The 21,275-nt window shown below is 41.7% G+C and overlaps 1 protein-coding gene across 2 annotated transcripts in view; it reads left to right on the top strand.

Annotated features, from left to right (window-relative positions):
• Positions 1–7,167, top strand: part of sec24b (SEC24 homolog B, COPII coat complex component) — a 43,039-nt gene extending 35,872 nt beyond the window's left edge. For both annotated transcript variants that reach the window (XM_078169565.1, XM_078169564.1), the window contains 3 exons: positions 1,434–1,526; positions 2,156–2,259; positions 6,530–7,167. In XM_078169565.1, the coding sequence (XP_078025691.1) occupies positions 1,434–1,526; positions 2,156–2,259; positions 6,530–6,644 (312 nt within the window). In that variant the 3' untranslated portion in view covers positions 6,645–7,167. The remainder of the gene's footprint in view (positions 1–1,433; positions 1,527–2,155; positions 2,260–6,529) is intronic.
• Positions 7,168–21,275: the final 14,108 nt, after the last annotated feature.

Below are 21,275 nucleotides of genomic sequence, written 5' to 3'. Positions count from 1 at the left end.
TTGTCATGAGGGAACATATCGGTGGACCAAAAAAAATTCTTATATGTTAGACTTTCTGTCAGTAGGGGTGGGAATCAGAGAGTAACTCACGATATGATACTATCAGGATCTGTTGCTTACCGTGATGGTATTAAGATTCTGCGAAACTTCATACATCACAAGAAAACTATCTATGATGCATCACCATGTCTGTGTAACTGAAGGAGAAAAGAATTATGTGTTAATTTCCTACATTGTGGCGTCAGTTTCACAGAATTTGACAAGTGAGATAAAACAATGTACAAAAAAGTGTGGAATCTTAGCTTAGTGCTTCTGTGACAAACACACACACTGTCTTCATTGTAGGCTGACTTACTGTTGTCATAGTGTTCGTCGTTTTCCCCAAGACGTGATCAGGATGATAAGAATCAGGTGGCTAACCGTGTTCGTTGTATTGCCCGTCTACTTTACTTTGATACTACAGGACTTGCATAGTTTTTATTGATTTTGTCTGTGTTGGTAAAGCCGATGTGGGCGCAGACTTTCAATTTGCTAATTTTTCAACACTGTCCGCCATTTTCCCCGTGTTTACTCTTCACTGCAAGTTAGTTAATTTGCATTCACTTTACTCTCATTTATTAGATAAGCACCATCACGAGAGGTCATGAAGTGAGTTAAATTGTCAGGGGAACCCATTAAGAGCCCATTTTAATAACAATATTGATATCTGGTGCCAGTGTAACAATAACGTGTCACAAAAGAAAGTAATACGATCCATCAATCCAATCAATATTTTGTCCCACTCCTAGTTTTGAGTGAGTTGTTGACTACTATGACACACTACATGGTTTAAAAAACATCTGTTGACACAGCCGGAGCCCACTGTCATTTCCGATCTAAATTGGCACCTTATGATGGCAGGGTGGGGCTATGATCGGGCTGATATTGTGTAGTCTGAACAAGGCATCAAGATGTTTTTCTCAGCCTTTAACTTTTATTTATGCTTACGGGGCCGTACACATGCCCCGTCTTCAACCACCTGGAAAGCGCAAGGTCAGGTGCTGGATGCTACTCTTGTGCCTACTCTGTGCCAACTCCTCAGGGCGCAGAGGTGAGATGCATCTAAGGTTGCAAAGTAACCTTAACAAGCACCGAATCATAGCTTATTTACCTAAAGTCCTGAGTGCAGAGCTGATCTTCTTCAGGCGGCATTTGTTTGTTAGCTTATCGTCCGAGAGACAGATGTAAAGCCCTGCACTAACATGATCAACTTTTATATCTTCTCCATATTTACCACAGACTGATATTTACTGAAGAACGGACAGATGTCTGCCAGCTATGATTACTGCGTTCCAAAAGTTGAACTCTCAGGGTGCAGCTTTCAGGGTCTGTAATCTGTGTATCAGGAGGATCAGATACTCTGTGCTGATGCTGCTCTGTTTCTGTCTGTGCAGGTGTTTTATCTGTGGATCGGCAAATGCTGCAACGAGATGTTCATCCGAGATGTTCTGGGCTGCCCCAACTTCGCTTCAATACCCCCCAACATGGTCAGTAACACTGTAACTGGATACAAGCATTTCAAAATGAGATGTCCATCCTTTTAAAAAGTGGGTGAAAGTTGATGCATTTATACTGAGGAGGAGATTTCACCCACGTCCAACATGTCAGGAAATAACAGAGAATAACTGCGATTGGGGAAATGGTGATATTGTTTTACACACCACCGCCCAGTTACTGCATGAATGATGCAATGCAGCATTGTACATATTTCCCTAATTTGTGAGTCAGAGATTTGTTTCACAGTGAAAGAACGCTGCATTTCTCTCTGTGTTGTAAAAAAAGAAAACAACTCGTGCAGCAAAACAAAATTTGCTGGTGCAGCTACCTAGAAAGCTCTGTCATTACCACAGCATGGGCGCGATGGGGACATCCAGAACAAACAGTATCCGTCAGCACTTGTTTATGCTGCTTATTGTATTTTTCTAGATGGGGGTTGATGCATCCCAGAGCCACCTACCAACCCCACACTGTAAACCACAGGCATATTTCTGTTGACCTTATTGTGTAGCCGAGACGTGAACCTACATTATCTGTTTTTAATCTGAGACACACAGCAGTGAAAACAATGTTGCTGATGTTCTGGTTCTGCTCTCTTTCTCATCTCTATGAATCCCAGAGTCACATTCCTGAGCTGGAGACTCCTCTGTCTGAGAGAGTGCGAGCGTTCCTCGACTGGCTGCAGGACAACAGAGCGTTCAGCTCCATGATACACGTTGTCAAGTAAGCACCACCACACATCTGGATTACCATCTGACTTTAACTAACAGTCACACAGCGTCTACCATCCACATGCTTCATTTAAGAAAGTCTGAGAGGCTGTTTCTCCATTTTTGTTGGTTCTTTAAAGCTCATTTTCAGGTTCATACTTGCATTTTGGGTTTCCACTGGAACATTTAGGAACATTAGGTGGTCATGGGTGTTACAAGGTCAAATCACAGCACATTTTTCAATTACATCCTGGCATACAGTGTCATTTTTCTCAACAGTGGTTATACACAATCCATTTCTCCCAGTATTTTATACATATTTACATCTCAAGCCTCAAAATAAACGTCTTTCCATACATCATGTTTCGTTAATAATCCCCAACTATTGGGTCAATGTTGGAGGATCAACTTGCAACCATTTGCGGGTTATGGCTTTCCTGCTACTTGCCAAAAGTATCTTTAATACATTTTTATCTTTGCGCAGGACAGTTTCAGGTCCACTAGAACATTTTATATGCTTTAATTGTTAAAAAAAACAACAAAAAACAACCTTTATTTTCCTCATACTATCTGTGCTAGAACAATTCACCTTCTGTCTGAAATGTTCGTTTTAGCGCCTATCTCTTTAAGCCACTCTTAAGAGAAAGCCCAGTCTGCTCTGACTGGTCAGTATTTCAGAGTCTTCCACATCCTGGTGTCTCTGCAGCTGGGGAATGAGAATAGCATCACTTTCACACGACTGGACATGTTCCAGCTGGAGTAGGATGCGAAATCGGGGAGAAATTAACAACATCAGCAACCAGGATTTCCCTGATGTTAACATGTGGCTACATGTAGCAGTGGATGTAATGTCACAATCTGACATCATCTCGTGGCCAAAGTAGGAGAACACGTTGGGAACAGAGTGTTAAGAACGGTCTGAAGCCTCAGGTTTTTGCTCACAGTGATCACTTTTACATACATTTACCTCATTATTTGAAACTGTCCACATTTAACACGAATATCTGACATTTTACCATTAAACATATGACAGAAAATAAGGAAAAGCATAACAGGTCCCCTGTAATGTTCAAAATTTGGACATATGTTTTGTAAGTTGACCTCAAATTACTGTAACAGCACACTGAGTTTCACTTCCTCTATCGCGAATGTTACCAACTGCCAAAAACCAGGAGGGTCCAGCATCAGACGACATTGTAGTGTCACAGTTTCGAAGATTGAGCTTCAGTAGAAAGGAGTACAATTAGGATAAAAGCAACTTTGTATTTATTACCTTTAGTTCTTCTGCTGCTGTATTCCCTGTGTGGGATCACTAAAGTTTATCTTCTGGGTAAACACGTGAACAAGGAAATATGAAATACCTTCAGGTTGTTATTTGTTGTTTCTTTTTGGAGCTCCAAAATCACCACACAATGCTCACTTTGTTCTTCACTGCACCCAAAATGAGTCTCAAACCAACTTGTTTTTCAGTGAATCGCTGTCAAGTTACGATGCCAAAATACCTAAATATGAAAAACTGAAAATATATTTTGCAGTGAAAAAATTCAAAACCGGAGATAAGAGCCATCTGCAGTGGTGTGTCTGGGGCAGGAAGGCCTTAGGGCTCATTTATACTTCTTTTACGTAAGAAAATAGATGCGTCAGTTTCAAATGTTGTAAACATCACTGCCCTCATACTCCCATAATCCTTTATGATGGCGTGGATGCAGCCAATAGGTGGAACTAGACTTATAAAGAAAAAAAAAATCACCATTCTCTGTTTCTAGTTTACAAAATGTGACGATTTGCTGCTGTTCTCTGCCTTACCTCATTGCAAATTTAATATATTTGCATTTTGGACTATTTGTAGAATTGTAACAAGCTAATTTTTACTATTATCTACTCAAGCTAACGTAATAAGCTAATTTCTACTACTACCTACTCAAGCTAATGTAACAAGCTAATTTCTGCTACTACCTACTCAAGCTAATGTAACAAGCGAATTTCTACTATTACCTACTCAAGCTAATGTAACAAGCTAATTTCTGCTACTACCTACTCAAGCTAACGTAATAAGCTAATTTCTGCTACTACCTACTCAAGCTAACGTAATAAGCTAATTTCTGCTACTACCTACTCAAGCTAATGTAACAAGCGAATTTCTACTATTACCTACTCAAGCTAACGTAACAAGCTAATTTCTGCTACTACCTACTCAAGCTAATGTAACGAGCTAATTTCTGCTACTACCTACTCAAGCTAATGTAACGAGCTAATTTCTGCTACTACCTACTCAAGCTAACGTAACGAGCTAATTTCTACTACTACCTATTCGAGCTAACGTAACAAGTTAATTTCTACTACTGCCTATTCAAGCTAACTTAACAAGCAGGATGTCAACTTGACTCAGCAGCAACATCCTTGGCTCTGGGGTAGAGCTGCAACAGGGACATTATATATATTCTTTATGTAACCAGGTAAAAGCCTCATTCCGATTAGAAATCTCTTTTTCAAGAGTGACCTGGCCAAGAGGGCAGCATATACAACTGTCACACACAACAAATGAATAAAAAAACCACAGTATCCGATTAACATGGAATACAAAGTCCGGGACAAGAACAAATATGATGTGGGTACAATTTCTAAAATGCTTTAGGAACAATCACATTAACTAAAAAAGCTAATTTCTCTGTCCTTTAAGATCAACTTTAATTCCCTCACAGTGATCATTGCGTGCAGGGGATGCATTGTTTAATCGGTTAGAGTAAATTTTAAAAGAAAAAATAAGTCAAAATTCTCTGACTCCAGCTTCTTAAATGTGAATATTTTCTGGTTTCTTTACTCCTCTGTGACAGTAAACTGAATATCTTTGGGTCATGGACAAAACAAGACAATTGAGGATGTCATCTTGAGCTTTGGGACATTTTTCATACTTTTCCGACATTTTATTGACCAAACAACTCATCGAGAAAATAATAAATAGATTAATCGACGACTGAAATACTCGTTAGCTGCAGCCCTGCTCTGAGGAAGTGTGACATGTTTCCCTTTTTAAAAAAAAAAATAAAGCGTGAACTATTAATCAGAAACTTGTCAACAGGTTGAGTTTATTTTGAGGAGGGTGGTGACAGGAAATGAGGAAGAGAAAGAGGTATGACATGCAACACAGATTCCTGGAATCAAACTAAAGAAGCTGCAGTTTTACTCGACTTTATGTGGTTTGTATCTACCACCAGGCCACCAAAATTTCCCACAAGATTAACCTGTGTGAAACTAATAATTAGCTGCCTACACTTAGATGTCCAGTTCACATCAGTAGGAAGTGGCTGTCACATAAACGTCACCGACCGTCTGAGTTTGTGATCATCTGTTCAAGACAAAAGCTGACGGCATCATAGTTATTGTTGCTTTCTGAAAAACTTACTCACATTTCCAGTGATCTGCTCTCGACTGGCACGACACAGAAACAGGGTGTGGCTGGTTTTGTGTTTCACTGGAGTCATTTTCAGTCTGATGTTGACAGAAAAATATTTCCAGTGTAAACACATAGTAAGCAGTGAGGTCACTGATTGACAGTGGTGGCGAGGGCTTCCACAGGGAATGCATTGTTTCTGTTTCCTCTCTCGCCTCTTCTGCGGCGCTGCATTGTTGCTCCACCGCATATTTACACCACAATGTCGCGGGGAGGGCGGCTGATGTCAGGACAAATGGGCTGAGGATGTTTGCATCATTCTGACAGATGACAAATGTTGTGTTGAGTTGAATGAGATTTCTTTAGACAGTCGTACGGAGACAAGATGCAGTTACATTATAACTGAAACATGAAGTTTGCCCCCAAAGACAAAGGTTGTTTGAATAGTTAAAAATTAAATAACACGTAAAAGCTGTGACTGAAGCAGTATACTGGTTTTAAGGTATACCGGATATGAGGAGACACGAGGGCGAACATAAGTCTAGCTCAGTAAAGAAGAGCACTGTTGAGGCATGGAAAACAAGTACTGTATTCACATTCTGATGGCAACACTCATTCACAGACATATTAATGCTACACCATCACAGCTCACCTCTGCAAGTTGTTGTCTGTTAACATTGGTCTGTCGCTCAGCGCTACATCACGTTTAGTTTTGATTGGTTGTAGCTCTGTCCAATTGTGTCCAAAGACATTTTGTTCCACGACTGTTGATAACGTCCTTTGGAAACAGAAAATGAACTAAGGTTCAAGACTAAGTCACGTTGTAATTTGGTCTGGTGATGCCAGGCTAGCTCCCTCTGACTCTCTCCTCTTTGTCTTTTTTCTCCTGCAGGGACGATGCTTCGGTTAAAGCTTCTTTCTTCCAGCAGCTGGTGGAGGATCGGTCTGAGTCGGCTTCTTCGTACCACGAGTTCCTGCAGCACATTCAGCAGCAAATGTCCAAGTAGGCTCCCATCAAACCAGAGAGAAACGTTGGCTGCTAGAATCCTGGAACCAGAGCGAGAAAGGATTTCGGTCTCGTAGAGTGAAAACTAGCGTTAGAAACGACGGACACCCATCGCTCCTTCAGACCAGTTTTAGCGAGGTGGGTTTCCTCCCGTTCCTCCAAACAGTCTTATTAAACAAATCCAACCTCCAGGCTCGTCACTCAGCCGGGATTTGATCATCAGAAGGACAGGACGGTTTTAGAAAAGGAATAAAGATTTACAGAGATAAATAAATGAAGAACAGGGATTTGTTCCACTTCAAAATGAATCATTGAACGTGCTCCTCGCTGCCTCTTAACCACTGTCAAACCCCCGTTTAGCCTCTCGTCACACCCTTCGCTCCTGAGAACAGAAGGGGAAAGTCGAGCCAAGAAGATGCCACTTCAACACGTTTTTAGTTCGATTTTGTTTTTGTGAGCCTCACATGTAGCTAGTGCTGTCTTTTTTTTTAATTATTGTTTTATAATTCATTCCCCCCCACACACTCCCTCGGTTTTATTTCAAGACTATTTTGAATACACTGGAGAACAGAAACAAGCATTCCTTCTGTTGTTTTTCGGCATGAAGTACGAAAGGCATGTCACCGTTTTGTTTGCTGCTAGCCTCTGACCGCAGGCGACGACCGTCTGCATAACGGGAATATACTTCGACAGTGGTTGGATGTTGAAAACCCCCCTGTTGGCTCCCTCTTCTCTCCTCCACTGTGTGAACTCCTGATTAGTTGAGATCAAACTTCAAAAACTCCCCCTCCCCCACACTGTCAACAATCTTATTCTAATTTGTTTTATTTTTTCCAGGCGCTAACTGAAGTTGCTATCCACTTTGTAACTATTGAAAAAGAATCTTTTATGTGCGATAATTTATGAACCAGCTTATTAAATAAAGAAGAAAAACAGAACTCTGCTTGTTTCATGTCATGGTGCCATCAGTGACATTAAAAATGACAGGATTTATTATGCTGATTTTTCAACGGTTTCCCAGTGTTCCCACAGTGTGCCGGCACAAACAGCCTTTTATCTTTGAAACAGGATGACATCATGTGACTTTTCAGGACTTTGACTAATTGCTCTCATGTTTCGACATGTTTACATCATCCGTCACTCCCTCTCTTCACATCTCAATAGATCTTATGACATTTTACAGTAGCATAAAACCTCAACTAGGGAGAATATTTGAATTCATAAAAAATTGGTTTATCCACGGATATTTGAATAAAGAAGTGGGTCTGTATTTCTCATTGAAATAACTGAAAACATAGGCCTGCTTGAAGGAAAATGTCACTCCACAAACTGACCTTTCGCTCGGCCCCGCCCCTTTGTGATGGTCCGACAAGCTGTCAGAGTTATATTTTTGGAAAAATGAAAGAGTGATTCCAGAGAGAAGCAGACAGAGGGGTCTACAGTCTGTGTTTGAAGGATATATCCAGGATGTCAAACTGACTCAGCAGCAACAACAGGTTAAAAAGACAAAGATAGTTAGAAGCTAAAGCCGAACTATAGGCTACAGATCACAGTGTAAAAGTGAACCACCACATCACTGCTGATCGCCACACAAGACAATGAATATAAAGGGAAACTTTGCTTGTTCCTGTACAGCAGGGTCAGCCTTTGTTTCACTGTTATAATCATTACAAAGCAAAAGCAGCATGTGTATACATTCAGTAGGCTATATCTTCAGTAGCTAGCTAGCTAGCTAACCCTACACTTTTCAGGGTTTGATTGTGGTTTTGGAACACGGAAGAAACGTATATCTTTTTCCAACCTCTCCAGGTAACACGTATCATTAATACACGACGTGCCCCAGGCACAACATTTAGCTCCAAATCCACAAAACCAGCCTGAAAATGAAGGAAATCTGAAACGACTGCATTAGAGTCAATAGAGCACAACTGTGTTGATGTTGGACCCTGGTCTGAGCCAGCCCGATGCTATGTTATGATTGGCCAGTCAGCATCTGGGGGCGGGGCTTAGTGAAGGGTCATTTACTCACTTTGTTATACGCTAAATTCCTGAAGAAAACATTTTCTCACATGCCTCCATAGTAAGCGAAGAATCCAAAAACAAAAAGCATTTAAAAAAACAACATTTTAACGATTTTTTTTTTTTTTTTTTTTACCTTTATTTGACTGCACAGTACTTAAGCATGAAAGGGGGAAAGAGAGGGATGACGTGTAGCAAAGGGCTGCAGGCAAGAATCAAACCTGTGGCCACCACAACACCACCAACAAACTCTCACACAACTCATGCAGTATAATCCAAGTCTCATTTATCCAGTTGTAGTCTCAGTACTTACCGAACAGTCAGGCCTGTGTGACGGGGATCTGAACTGAAGGTGAAACTCATGTTTGGTCTCTTTAACACCAGACTCCATTGACAAAAACAGGCATTTTACCTTGCTGAACAGGACAGGTACGACAGGCCACATTCATTCAGTATCTGCTCAACCTGCAAGAGCCACAGTGACACATATACACCCGGATTATGCACGCTGAGCAAATAGTTGCTCTTTCAGTTTCGCTAGATGCCATTAAATCCTTCACTCCAGACCTTTATGTATTTAAGGTTTTCACCTTATCTTGGTCTTATACTTAAAGTAAGTTAAACCGTCACACAAAAGATTTTATCAAGCAAAGTCAGGACAAAAATTTAAGTTGCCTCTGACTCCGTCTGAACATAAATGCATCCTGAGAAGAGTGTGAGAACCCAATGGATACACTGATCAATGAGCAATTGATTTTACACTACAGTTGATCTGCAGTTTGATCAAGATTTGTCTGACTGTCTAGAGTTGGATCTCTCTACTTTCCACAGCTGTGCTCTTCCAGTCTCTTTGCAAGTAGTGATTGCTGTACGGTTTTATGCTGCGGGATCTTCATTTATTAACTTTCTTTGTAGTTTCCTCCCACATGTTGTTTTCTGCCATGTGCGATATGCTTTCCTTTATTATATTCCTCCCAAAATATCTCCTTTACCTCCTCCGACCAATTTAATTTTCTTGTCTTTTTCCTCTGCCATTTATTGCACTTTATTGCACTGCATCTAAAAGGCAACTTTGTGGGATGCTAACAGGCAACAGAAGCACGAGCACAAGCAAACATCTCCACAAATCTGCGTCAGTGCAATAACCTTAACATTTTTCCTTAACCTTTGGGGCCACCTCTAGCTCTGCAGGTAGAGTGTAGGCTGAGTCCTTTGCGGCGGCCAGGGTTTGACTTCAACTTGCACCCCTTTGCTGTGTGTCATCCCCATTCTTCCTCCTCCTTTCCTGTCTCTCTTCTGCTTTCCTCTAAAAGAGGCAAAAAAAAAAGTTACGGGACTTCTGTGCGACACCGTTAAGTCCCTCAGGCCCTTTGCAACGAGGTAAAACCTTACCAAACCGATACAACTTGATTAAAATCTTCTCGTGACTTAGACAGTAGAGTCACTGCAGCTGAACTCCAAACCGTGGAAGCTACAATCTGTTCAGTACATTCATATCAACAGCCTCCTGCTTTATGTATTTCAGCAGTCAAATGGGAATCACATGTTGAAGCTACAGCCTGTGGAGTGAGATCATATCTTCAGTTAGCAAATCTTTTAGACTCCAGCTACAGTTTGACACTGATATGTTTGATTAATGCTGCAGACAGCTGATATTCAGTGTCAGTGTTCATGCCAACAACTTAATTCCTTTGGATCTCCTCCAATGTTTCATTCTTTAAAGAACGGGAACGTATCCGAAACATCAGTTATACCCCTGAGATCTTGAAAGTACGCATATAAAAACACTTTAGTACACTTAATGGATATAATTAGAAAATCTTTCCCATGCTTCTCCACACTTGCTGTGCGTTTTCTTAAACTTCTCCACAGCAGGAAATGTTAATGCTCCAGTAGTTGTCAGGCTTCACAGGCCTGCAGAGGACCCCAGTCTGAGAGTTAAGTTTGTTGTCTAGTGTTAACTGAGCGGAGCTGCTTAAGAAGGAGCTGTAAAATACTTTGGAGCTAATCGCCTGTAGTAAACACACAAACAGCCAGTGCACTGCTCTCTGCTCCATTTGCAAACATATCTGGCTCCCACATGCTCTGACTGCTGGAAAACCTCAAATATTTGATCCGGTCATGCTCTCGGTGCCAGCTAGGCAGACGGCAGAGAGTTGCACATTCTCAGTTTCAGTTTTTAGAAACATAAAAACACGGTGTCAGTGAGTAAAGACGACAAGAGGATCACAGCAGCTGGGGAAAGATGTTGGAAAAGTCATTTAAAGCAGCTCTATTTTACATACTTGTCATGTTTTGCAAATCTAGTTTGACTTGTGATGCCAGATGTTCTGGTACATGTGGACAGACCATAACAAATGAGAGGTTTTCTTTGCATTTCAAATCAACACGTTGAATCAGCGCTCCTTTATGAGCCTCCTTTTTTCACCCAACAAACAACAAGTGAGTGCTGTTCTGCCAGATATATTTAAACTCCAGTTATGACTGGTCCAACCCTTCACACACCCACTCTCAATGTGTCCAACCCTCCCCCTTCACTCCCTCTCCATCCCCCTCCGTCCCCTCCGTCCCCCTGCCACAGCTCCGCTCCAACTTTCCTTCTCACTACAGACCTTCTTTGATAAATTCACGATCATGAAGTCACAGTTTCCCCATCTGGCTGTACATTTATTTTACCTCAAGCATTTTACTCTGCTGTAACTCCCGTAGTAATGATCCTAATGACGAGAAACTAAAATGAGTAGAAGCCACAATGTGAGCAGTAGATTCATACAAACTTTTTTCTTTTTCTTTACCTGATGTGGGGGTTATTTTGGTGATACTTTTAGAGCTTCACATCATGTGCAAAGGGTTGAAATACACCGTGCACTGAAAATATGTACATTAAATTAGCCTTTGGTTGTCTTTTGTCTTGAGCTGACTTGAGGCAAATATATGCTACAGGTGTAGCTGAGATCAAAGTCAGAATAATCTGAGTTTCCCAGTCGATTGTATTAAATCACGGCAACTACCAAACATCATGAACACAGCCATGGCGTGCACTGCCACTGTGATTCTCGTCTATAGGTTTTGAGTTTTTGTGTCTCTTCAGTCTGTTCAGCCACAGTGACTATCAAGCTAATTTTTCCTAACCACTCTTGACAGCCGAGAACACAGAATTCCCCAAAGAGTATTTGTGTCCTATTAAAATATTTTTATTCAGTGGTTCATGTTAATTTTGGCCTCTGCTTTTGTTTTGCTGCAAGTTTAGGGATTTTTGTTATCTCCTGCAAAAGAGACTGTAAGAGACTTTATAAATGACTAAATAAATAATGAATATGAGTATAAACAAAAACAAAAGTAAGATTAACTAGACACAGTGGAATTTATTTATTTAAGCCTATTTTTCATAATTTGTTAAATGAAATATTTTGTAAGACATTGTGAATAATAACAAAACATTAAAATTATTTTTCTACTCTGGCATCAAATATACAATCTGACGCACCAAATGGTTTGTTACACAAAACCAGCTGAAGAGCCGTCATTAGAAACTGTTTGGAAAAGGGCCAGGGGCCGGTGACAAAAAGCATCTTAAGTGAAGATTTTCCTTTAAATCCCAGTTAAGGTTTCCTTTGAATAAAATCAGTTGCACAAAACACCCTTAAATCTTCTCCTTTTAGGCGCTGACACACCAAGCCGATGGTCGGCCGTCAGTTAAAGCCGGGCCGTCAGTGAGCGTCTGTCGCCCGAGTTTTTGCGGTGTGTCCCGCACCGTCGGCGTGTCGGCGTCGGTGGCTTTTCAGCCGATTGAGCATGTTGAATCGGCGGCGGAGCTTGTCGATGAGAGATCACTCTGATTGGCTGTTCAGGTTTTATTTCCTCGCCCCTGTAGCGAGTGAATCTGCCTGTAGTGAAACCGGGGCTAACTAGTGCTTCCTCCTCAGGCTCCACTTCACTCAGCTGCCCGACAGACCCGCTGCTTTTTCCCACTTTAACCTGCATGACCGGATGGAAGCACAGCCAGTTAGCCTCCGCTAGCTTCCCAGCTAGCCCCGGCTCTCCGTTTGGATCCAACCAGAGCACCGAGCCCTGGTTTGTCATTCAGGTTAAAGTGGGAAGAAGCATCGGGTTTATCAGGCAGCTGAGTAAAGTGGAGCCTGTGGAGGAAACACCGAGACCATCTGGATGTAATAGTCCGTGGAGGTCCTGCGGTGCTCTGCTGCACAGATAGGAAACCCCCAGGCTGACAGGCTGTACCACTCTCTCACTCCACTACTTTGTTTATCTCATGCATTCCTCGGACTTCCGGTTTCCCTTTTTGCATTATTTCCTCTCACGCAGGCGCAGAACGTACGTGCTACTTGGCCGTCGGATGTAGTCTTTGTACTGTGTTCAAATGCAACTGACACAGGGCGACGTTAGGCGAAGTAGATGACGCAACAGTTGGCTTTCGTCGCTGCTAGTTCTTTGATGTCGGTTTGGGGTGTCAGCACCTTTAGGTTTCCTAAAGTTTTTCTCCTTGCTTTGGTCTTAAGGAATTGCTTAAAGTTCATGAAACTGTTACACAGAAGACCTTAGCAATCAAAGTGAGGAAGAAAAACGTAGGGTACCTTTGACTGCTTCTTATCAGCAACATGGCTGAAGAAGGTCTTGTTCAGGTTGTTTTGGTGGAACCCCGAGTACAATTGCTGTGTTCACACCTGCCCAAATGAACTGCACATATGGGGCAAACAAACTTGAGTTCGATTGAACTGAACCAAACAGGGCAGGTGTGAAAGCACCCTTACATTGTGAAAGACACGTCTGTGGATAAGTGGATACATATTTTTTGAGCGTCACAACACCCACGAATTGACTCGTTTCACCATGAGGATTTGATCCATTTGGTCTACTAACTTTTGGAAAGTCTAGAAGAGCCACACAATTAAATAATTTTATCCCCATTTACGTTAGCGGAGGGCTAAACCAGAAGTCAGCCATTTCGCAAACGTAAGTCTCTAGTGCGCTTGCTCTGTGGGCCCCTCAATGCAAGATGTGGGTAATGTCATACTGAGAAATCAAGCTCTGTTGGCTTCTTGCGCCACGGAGAAACTCAAAGCTTTTATCAGCTGTCTGTGCCATGAAACCGTTGTATCAACCCGAACGTAAGAGCAGCAAAACTGACTTTTATTTGTATGTTAATGTCACATATTTTTCATCATGAGCAACACTTGTCATCAGAGTCAACAGATCATCTGTGGTTATTTATCTGGACTGAAAGAATAACGACCAACAGCTTAATTTTCCAGCTGTTAGAACATTTGATCATGTTGGAAGCAGCAGTGGGGTGGAGGTGCGTTCATCTCCGACTCCTGTATGTTCAGTTTTGATATGAGCCAGCCGTTAGAAGATAAGCCCCCTCTGCCTCCCCTCCTTCTCTTCCTCTCTCCGTCACTGAAATCCAAACGAGATTGTTAGACACATACGCAGCTTCGGTCTTGTGCTCTCTGAGGTTATCTGCCAGTGATACGCTGCTCCGCAGTCTGTGGGAGTTTCTATGGGAGTCGACTCTTGGCTTCACTCTAAAGCAGTTTCTGTGTTCGTCATGTAAGCAAACAATGGGGTATTGTTGCACCGGATACATTCAGATAGACGTGGGCTGCAGTCAAAATAGAGAGAGAATTTCTTTTTGTAGTTGATGAGGGAACATATTTGAGTCTGGGGCCAGATAAAGTCCTCATGTGCCTTGTTTTGATCCCTGTGGTTTAGCTAACGTTGATTCCCCCGCAGGGTTTGTACAGTAGAAGACAGAAATGTAGTTTGCGTAAATGTTCTGTCCTTATCATTTCTCAAAAGAGTCATCCTCTAGAGTTCATTACTCCAGAAGCCGACGTTTGCATGAGCACAAACAAAAGCCTGGCCTCATAACATCTGCCTGTCAAAGCATCATTAATGTGCTCAGCTCTCATCACGTGTCTTTGTCACCACGCTGCTTTGTGACTAACAAACACGGCTGTTTGTTCAGCTTTCCTGCAGCTTGACACAGCGACACGCCGGCCCTCTGCAGGCTGAATCCTTCACCTCCTGATGGAGCTTTTCAGCTGTCAGGAGGAAGAAGAGGAGGAGACCAGCTGAGTTTATTTTGATGAGCATTTCTCCTCGAGACGGGCTCGTATCCTCAACATGAACCACATGCTGAACAACTTCAGAGAGACTCAGTTTGCTGCAACACAGCCCGACACTCAACGGCTCCCTGTACACACTAAAACACACAGCTGGGGTTTTAAGATTTTTCTCCCCCAGGGATCGTCCTGACTCAATTTCTTGGTGAGAAAGTACCGGTTTGGAGCAGAAGGCTGAAATCTGGATGGTCTTTAAAGCAGACTCATATTTAAGGTTTCTACTCAAACATATTTACACCCTTTAATTGTCATAAAACGGTTTTGTGCTTGAACACCTGTGTTCACCCTCTGTCTGAGAAGGCTCTGTTGAGGTGCATCTCTCTCTGAGGGCCCTGACACGCCAAGCTGATGGTCGGCCATCGGTAAATGTTGGGTGAGCATTGGGTGAATGTCGGTGAGTGTCTGTCGTCCTAGTTTTTGTGGTGTGTCCCACACCGCTGGCACTAGTCAGCCCTTGACAGCAGCTTTTTTTCAGCATTGGAGCCTGTCTTGAGAGAAATCCCTCGGATTGGCACTTCAGCTCAAAACAACAAAATTGTTCTATTAGGTGAGATTATTTTTTTAGCCACTGAGCTCTTTAGCAGAAACAGTTTGTAATTGTTTGTGTTATTGTTGGCTAGTGTTGCTAATGTGCTGGTTGGCCAGCTAGCGTCTTGAATCCGTTCTGTCTGTCTTTCAGTTCCCCTTTTTTTATGTTCAAAACAGTCACTGTCTCCTCCTGGTATGAAGAGTTATTTCCTCTCTTGCAGGCACAGAACGTACGTGCTAGTGGGCCACCAGTGTGTTCAAGTTCACCTTTTTGGCTGAGACACAGCAGACATGAGGCAACGTGACAGTTGGCCTTCATCACCACTAGTTCTTTGATGTGGGTTTGGTTTGTGTGGCCTTAAGCCACCGTCCTGAAAAAAACCAGACTGGCCTGATTGGTTGGCATTTCCAGGTCTTCTGCATCTGCACTCTGCGTCTCTGCACTGTCATTGCAGTGGTGGAAATGATGAAGTATAGTAACATTAGCCATGTTTCCATCAGCCTGTTTAGATGCGCATCTAGAAGTATCGCATTGGAAAATTATGATGGAAACGCCAAAATTCGAATTAAAATCCCCTGATTCGCACAAACTAAAATACACTCACTTTAGCTGGGTTTTGGTTGATTCGAAAAAATGTTGATTCGCAAAACAGGATGGAAACAGTTATGTTCGAATTAAGTCTGACATAGCGCACCTCTCTCCATGGTGATATCCACACTCTGGGTCGGGAAGGCGGTAATGCATTTACAAGCTGGTTGCCAACTGCCAGAAAACGTAGAGGAAGAAGAATGCAAGACTTTTTTTGTTTCCAGTTCTGCGGAAAACTCGCTCGAGCTTGTAGTTTTCACCAAAGTCCGTACATTTAATGGAAACACACAGGATTCGTATTTCTTTTAATGCACATTTCCCAATGATTCGAATCACTTTTGGATGGAAACATAGCTACTGTCTACTGTGAAAAGAAGCTTCGAAACACAACTGAACTTGTTCCAGCAGGAATATGATCCAAAATAGGGGAAAAATGTTGCCTTCAAATAAAAGTCATGAGCTTATGGTTAGGATATGGGAGATCGTGTACACGAGATGTTTGCTGTTCAAGAGGTTTAAGCTGTGAGAACTCCACTGCTAGGCAATGGCAACATGTACGCTACTATCGGCATCTAAGGGCCACACAGGCTAAAAATTTAGTCAGCTAGGGAGCGGGGCACTGCAGGAGATGCAAAGACATAGTGACAGAGGAAAAAGATGAGACCGCTGCAAATATCAACATTTTCCTCAGACACATAAAATGACAAAGAAATACTGTGTAGCCTATGACTAAATTAACAGTATATCAACGTGTCATACACCAAAAAATGAACTTCCACGATCTCCGCTATGTCTCAAAAACATCAGTAAACATGTTACATGTTACATGTGAACTTGGAGCTTTTAGAAAATTTCCACTTGCGAGGCTGTGAACACAAGAAGTGGATATTCGCTCTTGTAGTGAACACAATAAACACGACCTCATCTGAATAACATCCGCAAGCAAGATAACATGTTTCCCTGGCGTTAGCATGTAGCTACATGTAGCTGTGTACTTGCAGCCAGGGAATGAGTGTAACAGGGAATAGCAGCACTTTCTGAGGCGGCAGTAGCTCAGTCCATAGAGACCTGGGTCGGGAACCAGAGGATCACTAGCTCAAGTCCTCGTCTGGACCAAACATGGAGTGCCAGCTCGCCTCCTGGGAAACTGCCGAGGTGTCCCTGAGCAAGGCACCAAGCCCCCAGCTGCTCAGGGTGCGTGTCAGTGGGCAGCCCCCTCACTCTGACATCTCCCTTTAATGCCTTTATAGGTCCTGTTTATGCATGTGTGTATATTTCAGGCCTGTGTGTGTATGACAACAGAGTGAAAAAACTGAATTTCCCCTCAGGGATTAATAAAGTACATCCTTTTCTTCTTCTACTGCAAAAAATCACCAATAAAAATAACCAGGACCCTCACAAGTGGGCATGTTCTAGCAGGAATATGATCCAGAATCAGGGAGAAATTTACATCAGCAACCAAAGTTACATGTTTCCCTGATGTTAGCATGTAGCTACATGTAGCAGTGTAAGCTACATGATGTAAACACTTGCAGTAGCGTGACTGGAGCAGATGAGCATATTAAGAATTCCTCTTGCGATCTGATGCTTTCTTTTTATGAAAATAGAAACAAATAGTCAAATACCGAGTATTAAGAACAGTCTGAAGCTTTAGGGGTTACTTTTGCATACATTTACCTCATTATTTGAAACTTTGGCCACCTTTAATATGAACATCCAACACTGTAACATCATTTTTTTATGTATATATGTGACAGAAAATAAGGAAATGCTTAGGAGGAGGTCCCCTTTGAAATGTTAAATGTGTAATTAAACTTTGCTCCATCAAAACGTTGTTGCTTTGAGTTCTACCACCCGAGGTCTCCTGAGGCCTTTTGGAAAATTCCCCAAAACAAACTGTGAACTGTCTATTTTTAATTGTTCTAAATATTGTGTACAATCTCCAAAGCAGAACTTGAGTAAAACAAATGTGTGTCACTGTGTACTGAGGATTTACTGCGTCTCTGAGCTGCCTAAACAGACAAAACGCTGGTTTAACTGCTTTGTTTTTGGAGTTCAGTTTAACACTCCTCCATAAAAAGGTGGCAGTTCTTCAATCTGTTGTACTTGGCCGGCAGCAGCACCAGCAGGGCTTCAGACTCCAGCCCCTCCCCACAGGAGTCAGATACCTACTGAGGGCCCCCTGTGTTTGACGTGGAAGGTATAAATCCGCCCTGTTACGTAAGAGATCCTGCCTTTATGCTGCTCCTTTAAAGCGCTCTGCTTCCTCTGTGTTGGTTGGATCCCCGAACCGACTCAGGAAGTCGTTTCCTGCTGTCAAGTCTGGGCTTCCCTTTCTGGCTCTTTGAGACGTCTTTAGCACTTCCTCCATGAAGGTTTGCCTCAGAAGAACAGAACAGAAAATATCCTGATAGAAATCTCTCTGTCGCCCTCCATGTTCCTATATGTGTTCAACATGGCTCTTCATCTACCATGGTGAAGAGGTCCCATCCCAGCGGGGGAAACCATGCAAAAAATATGTCCAGACATGGTGCTGTGAGCCACTTTGGATCTGAAAACAGACTGTTTGTTGTACTAATGTTTGAAGCAGAATTTGGGCCAACAAGCAACAGTTTTTCTGGCTTCTCTAAAGTTTTAAAGTCACAGTCCATGCTTTAAAACTCAAAACACAGGAGTAGATCCTTCTGTCGCCCCAGATTGGTTGATAGGTTGTTTAATATACCGACTAACACCAGGACATCTGAGGCAGAGAGCTGCTCCCCCTTTATTTTGAAAGGAGCCAGTAGTCTTCTGGACACTTCCATGTGGAGGCATCCTAGAAACATTCAACTGGAGACAAGAGACCCCACAGCAGATGCAGTACATGCTGCAGCCAGGGAAGAAATGTAACGGAGAATAGCGGCACTTTCTACCGCAAAAAAATAACCAATAAAAGCTTCTAAACCAAAACCTTCACATCTAGGCATGTTCTATCAAGAATATTATTCGAAATCGGGGAGACATTAACATCAGCAACCAAGATTACATGTTTCCCCGATGTTAGCATGTAGCTACATGTAGCATGTAGACTATGTAATGCATTAACGTGCCTGGAGCAAAAGACCATATAAAGAATTCCTCCTATGATCTGACGTCACCTTGTTATGAAAGTAGAAAAAGATAGTCAGATACCTGTCTGAGGTTTTAACTCACAGGGGTTACTTTTACATATGTCTACCTCATTATTTAAACTTTGACCACATTTAATATGAACATCCAACATGTACTCCACCTGGCCTTTAAATAGTCGGCCCCTGGGCACAGATAGGCAAAGGGCCCCACCACCTCTACTACAGAGGAGCAAGACACAGACAATTTTAGGTAATTTTATTCTCTTTTTGATCATTTTATGTCTCTTTTAGGTCATTTTTGTCTTTTGTGGTAATTTTACGTCTCTTTTAGGTAATTTTGTGTCTTATTGCGGTAATTTTACTTTTCTTTTAGGTCAGTTTGTGTCTCTTTTAGGTTATTTTATGTCTCCTTTAGGTCATTTGATGTATTTTGCAATAATTTTACTTTTCTTTTAGGTCAGTTTGTGTCTCTTTTAGGTTATTTTATGTCTCCTTTAGGTCATTTTATGTCTTGTTTAGGTCATTTTATGTCTTTTGCTGTAATTTTACGTTTCTTTTAGGTCATTTTATGTCTCTTTAAGGTCATTTTGTGTTTTATTGCGGTAATTTTACATCTCTTTTAGGTAATTTTATGTCTCTTTTTGATCATTTTATGTCTCTTTTAGGTCATTTTTGTCTTGTGATAATTTTACGTCTCTTTTAGGTAATTTTGTGTCTTACTGCGGTAATTTTACTTTTCTTTTAGGTCATTTTGTGTCTCTTTTAGGTCATTTTGTGTCTCTTTTAGGTCATTTTATGTCTCTTTTAGGTCATTTTATGTCTTTTGCCGAAATTTCACGTTTCTTTTAGATCATTTTGTGTCTATTTTAGGTCATTTTGTGTCCTTTGTGGTCATTTGGTTCTCTTTTAGGCACATTTATGCATTTTTGGTCACTTTGTAGTTATTTTGTGTCTCTTCACAGTTCTTTTGCATCTCTCTGTGGTCTTTTTTAGCCTCATCCTGGTCAGTATGAGCCAAACAACAGCTGATTAACTGTTCATAATAACTGGCAGTAATGTGTGGATGCATACACATAAGTAGGTGCAGCTATTGCGAATTTGCACTTGTTTTAAAACCCAGTGCTGCTTTGATATCGATCACAGCAAGGGCAGTTCTTGGTCTAGGGTTGCATTTCTTCACAGCCAAACACACACACACACGTTCAAAGTGATTTAGGCCAGTTTACGTCTGCAGAGATCCTAAATGTCCTGGCCATGTATGCAAGCTTATAAATTTGAATCTGACAGCCTGGTTTGGTCCGTCCTGCTCAGACTTAACATGCTTAACACCCCATAAACTGCTTGTCTATGTCTCTCTCTGCAGTCCATTGTCAGCCTTCAGTAAGACAGCAGTCTTGTTTCAGCCTCTCCCAGGTCAATGCGAATTAAATTCTTCATTCCCAGATGTTTTTGTTTGACGAGGGAGTGGGTGAGTGACACTTATGTAAGCGCCATGTGCCGGCCGCGATCCTTGGCCAATAATGAACTCTCTCTTCCAGGCGTTGGTCCTGACTCGCAGCCTCTGTTCACTGACAACAAGTCTCTGTGAAATACGGTGAGGAGGACGGAGGACACGGCTGGTGAGACAACCGGAGATCTGTTTTCCCTGTTTCCCACAGGACACACAGAGATGTATTAATAGTAACCTACTGAACATATCAGATCCTTTGTGGATTTACTGTGTCATGAGGAGAATGAGGCTCCTTTTCTGAACACAGTCCCAGTGTTTGTGTTGGATTTCCCTCCTCCTTTCCTTCAGCGTGGTTAAACATCCTCCTGGCTTTTGTAGCTTTTTGTGGATTGTTTTGTTATTTCTTGACAAAGAGAACAATCTATTTATGTCATGTTATTCCTATTTCAGTCGTCTCTGGATGATTAACTGTATAGATCTTCTTACCAAAACTCCTTTAAGCATGTAATTCCACCTAGATGGAAAAATGTAAAAGTCTTTAGCTGTTATTGTGCTTATATTTGACTTTGTTGAACAGTTGATACCAGTATTAGCAGTATCTGTTTGGACCATGCATTTGAAAATGCTCTAAAAATCCTATTGAAATAATAATTTAAACAAATATACAATGAAATAATGTTAGATTTATCATATTGATAGCAGTTTATGATCAGAAAACATTGCATTCCTTGGTAATATTCAGTGTTACCACCACTTTAAAACACTTTATAAAGTCTTTATTCCTGCAGGAACA

Source organism: Epinephelus lanceolatus, chromosome 7, assembly GCF_041903045.1.
Source record: "Epinephelus lanceolatus isolate andai-2023 chromosome 7, ASM4190304v1, whole genome shotgun sequence".
Taxonomy (NCBI): domain Eukaryota; kingdom Metazoa; phylum Chordata; class Actinopteri; order Perciformes; family Serranidae; genus Epinephelus; species Epinephelus lanceolatus.
Note: the sequence above shows the minus strand (reverse complement) of the source record. Positions and strands in the feature narration are given on the sequence as shown.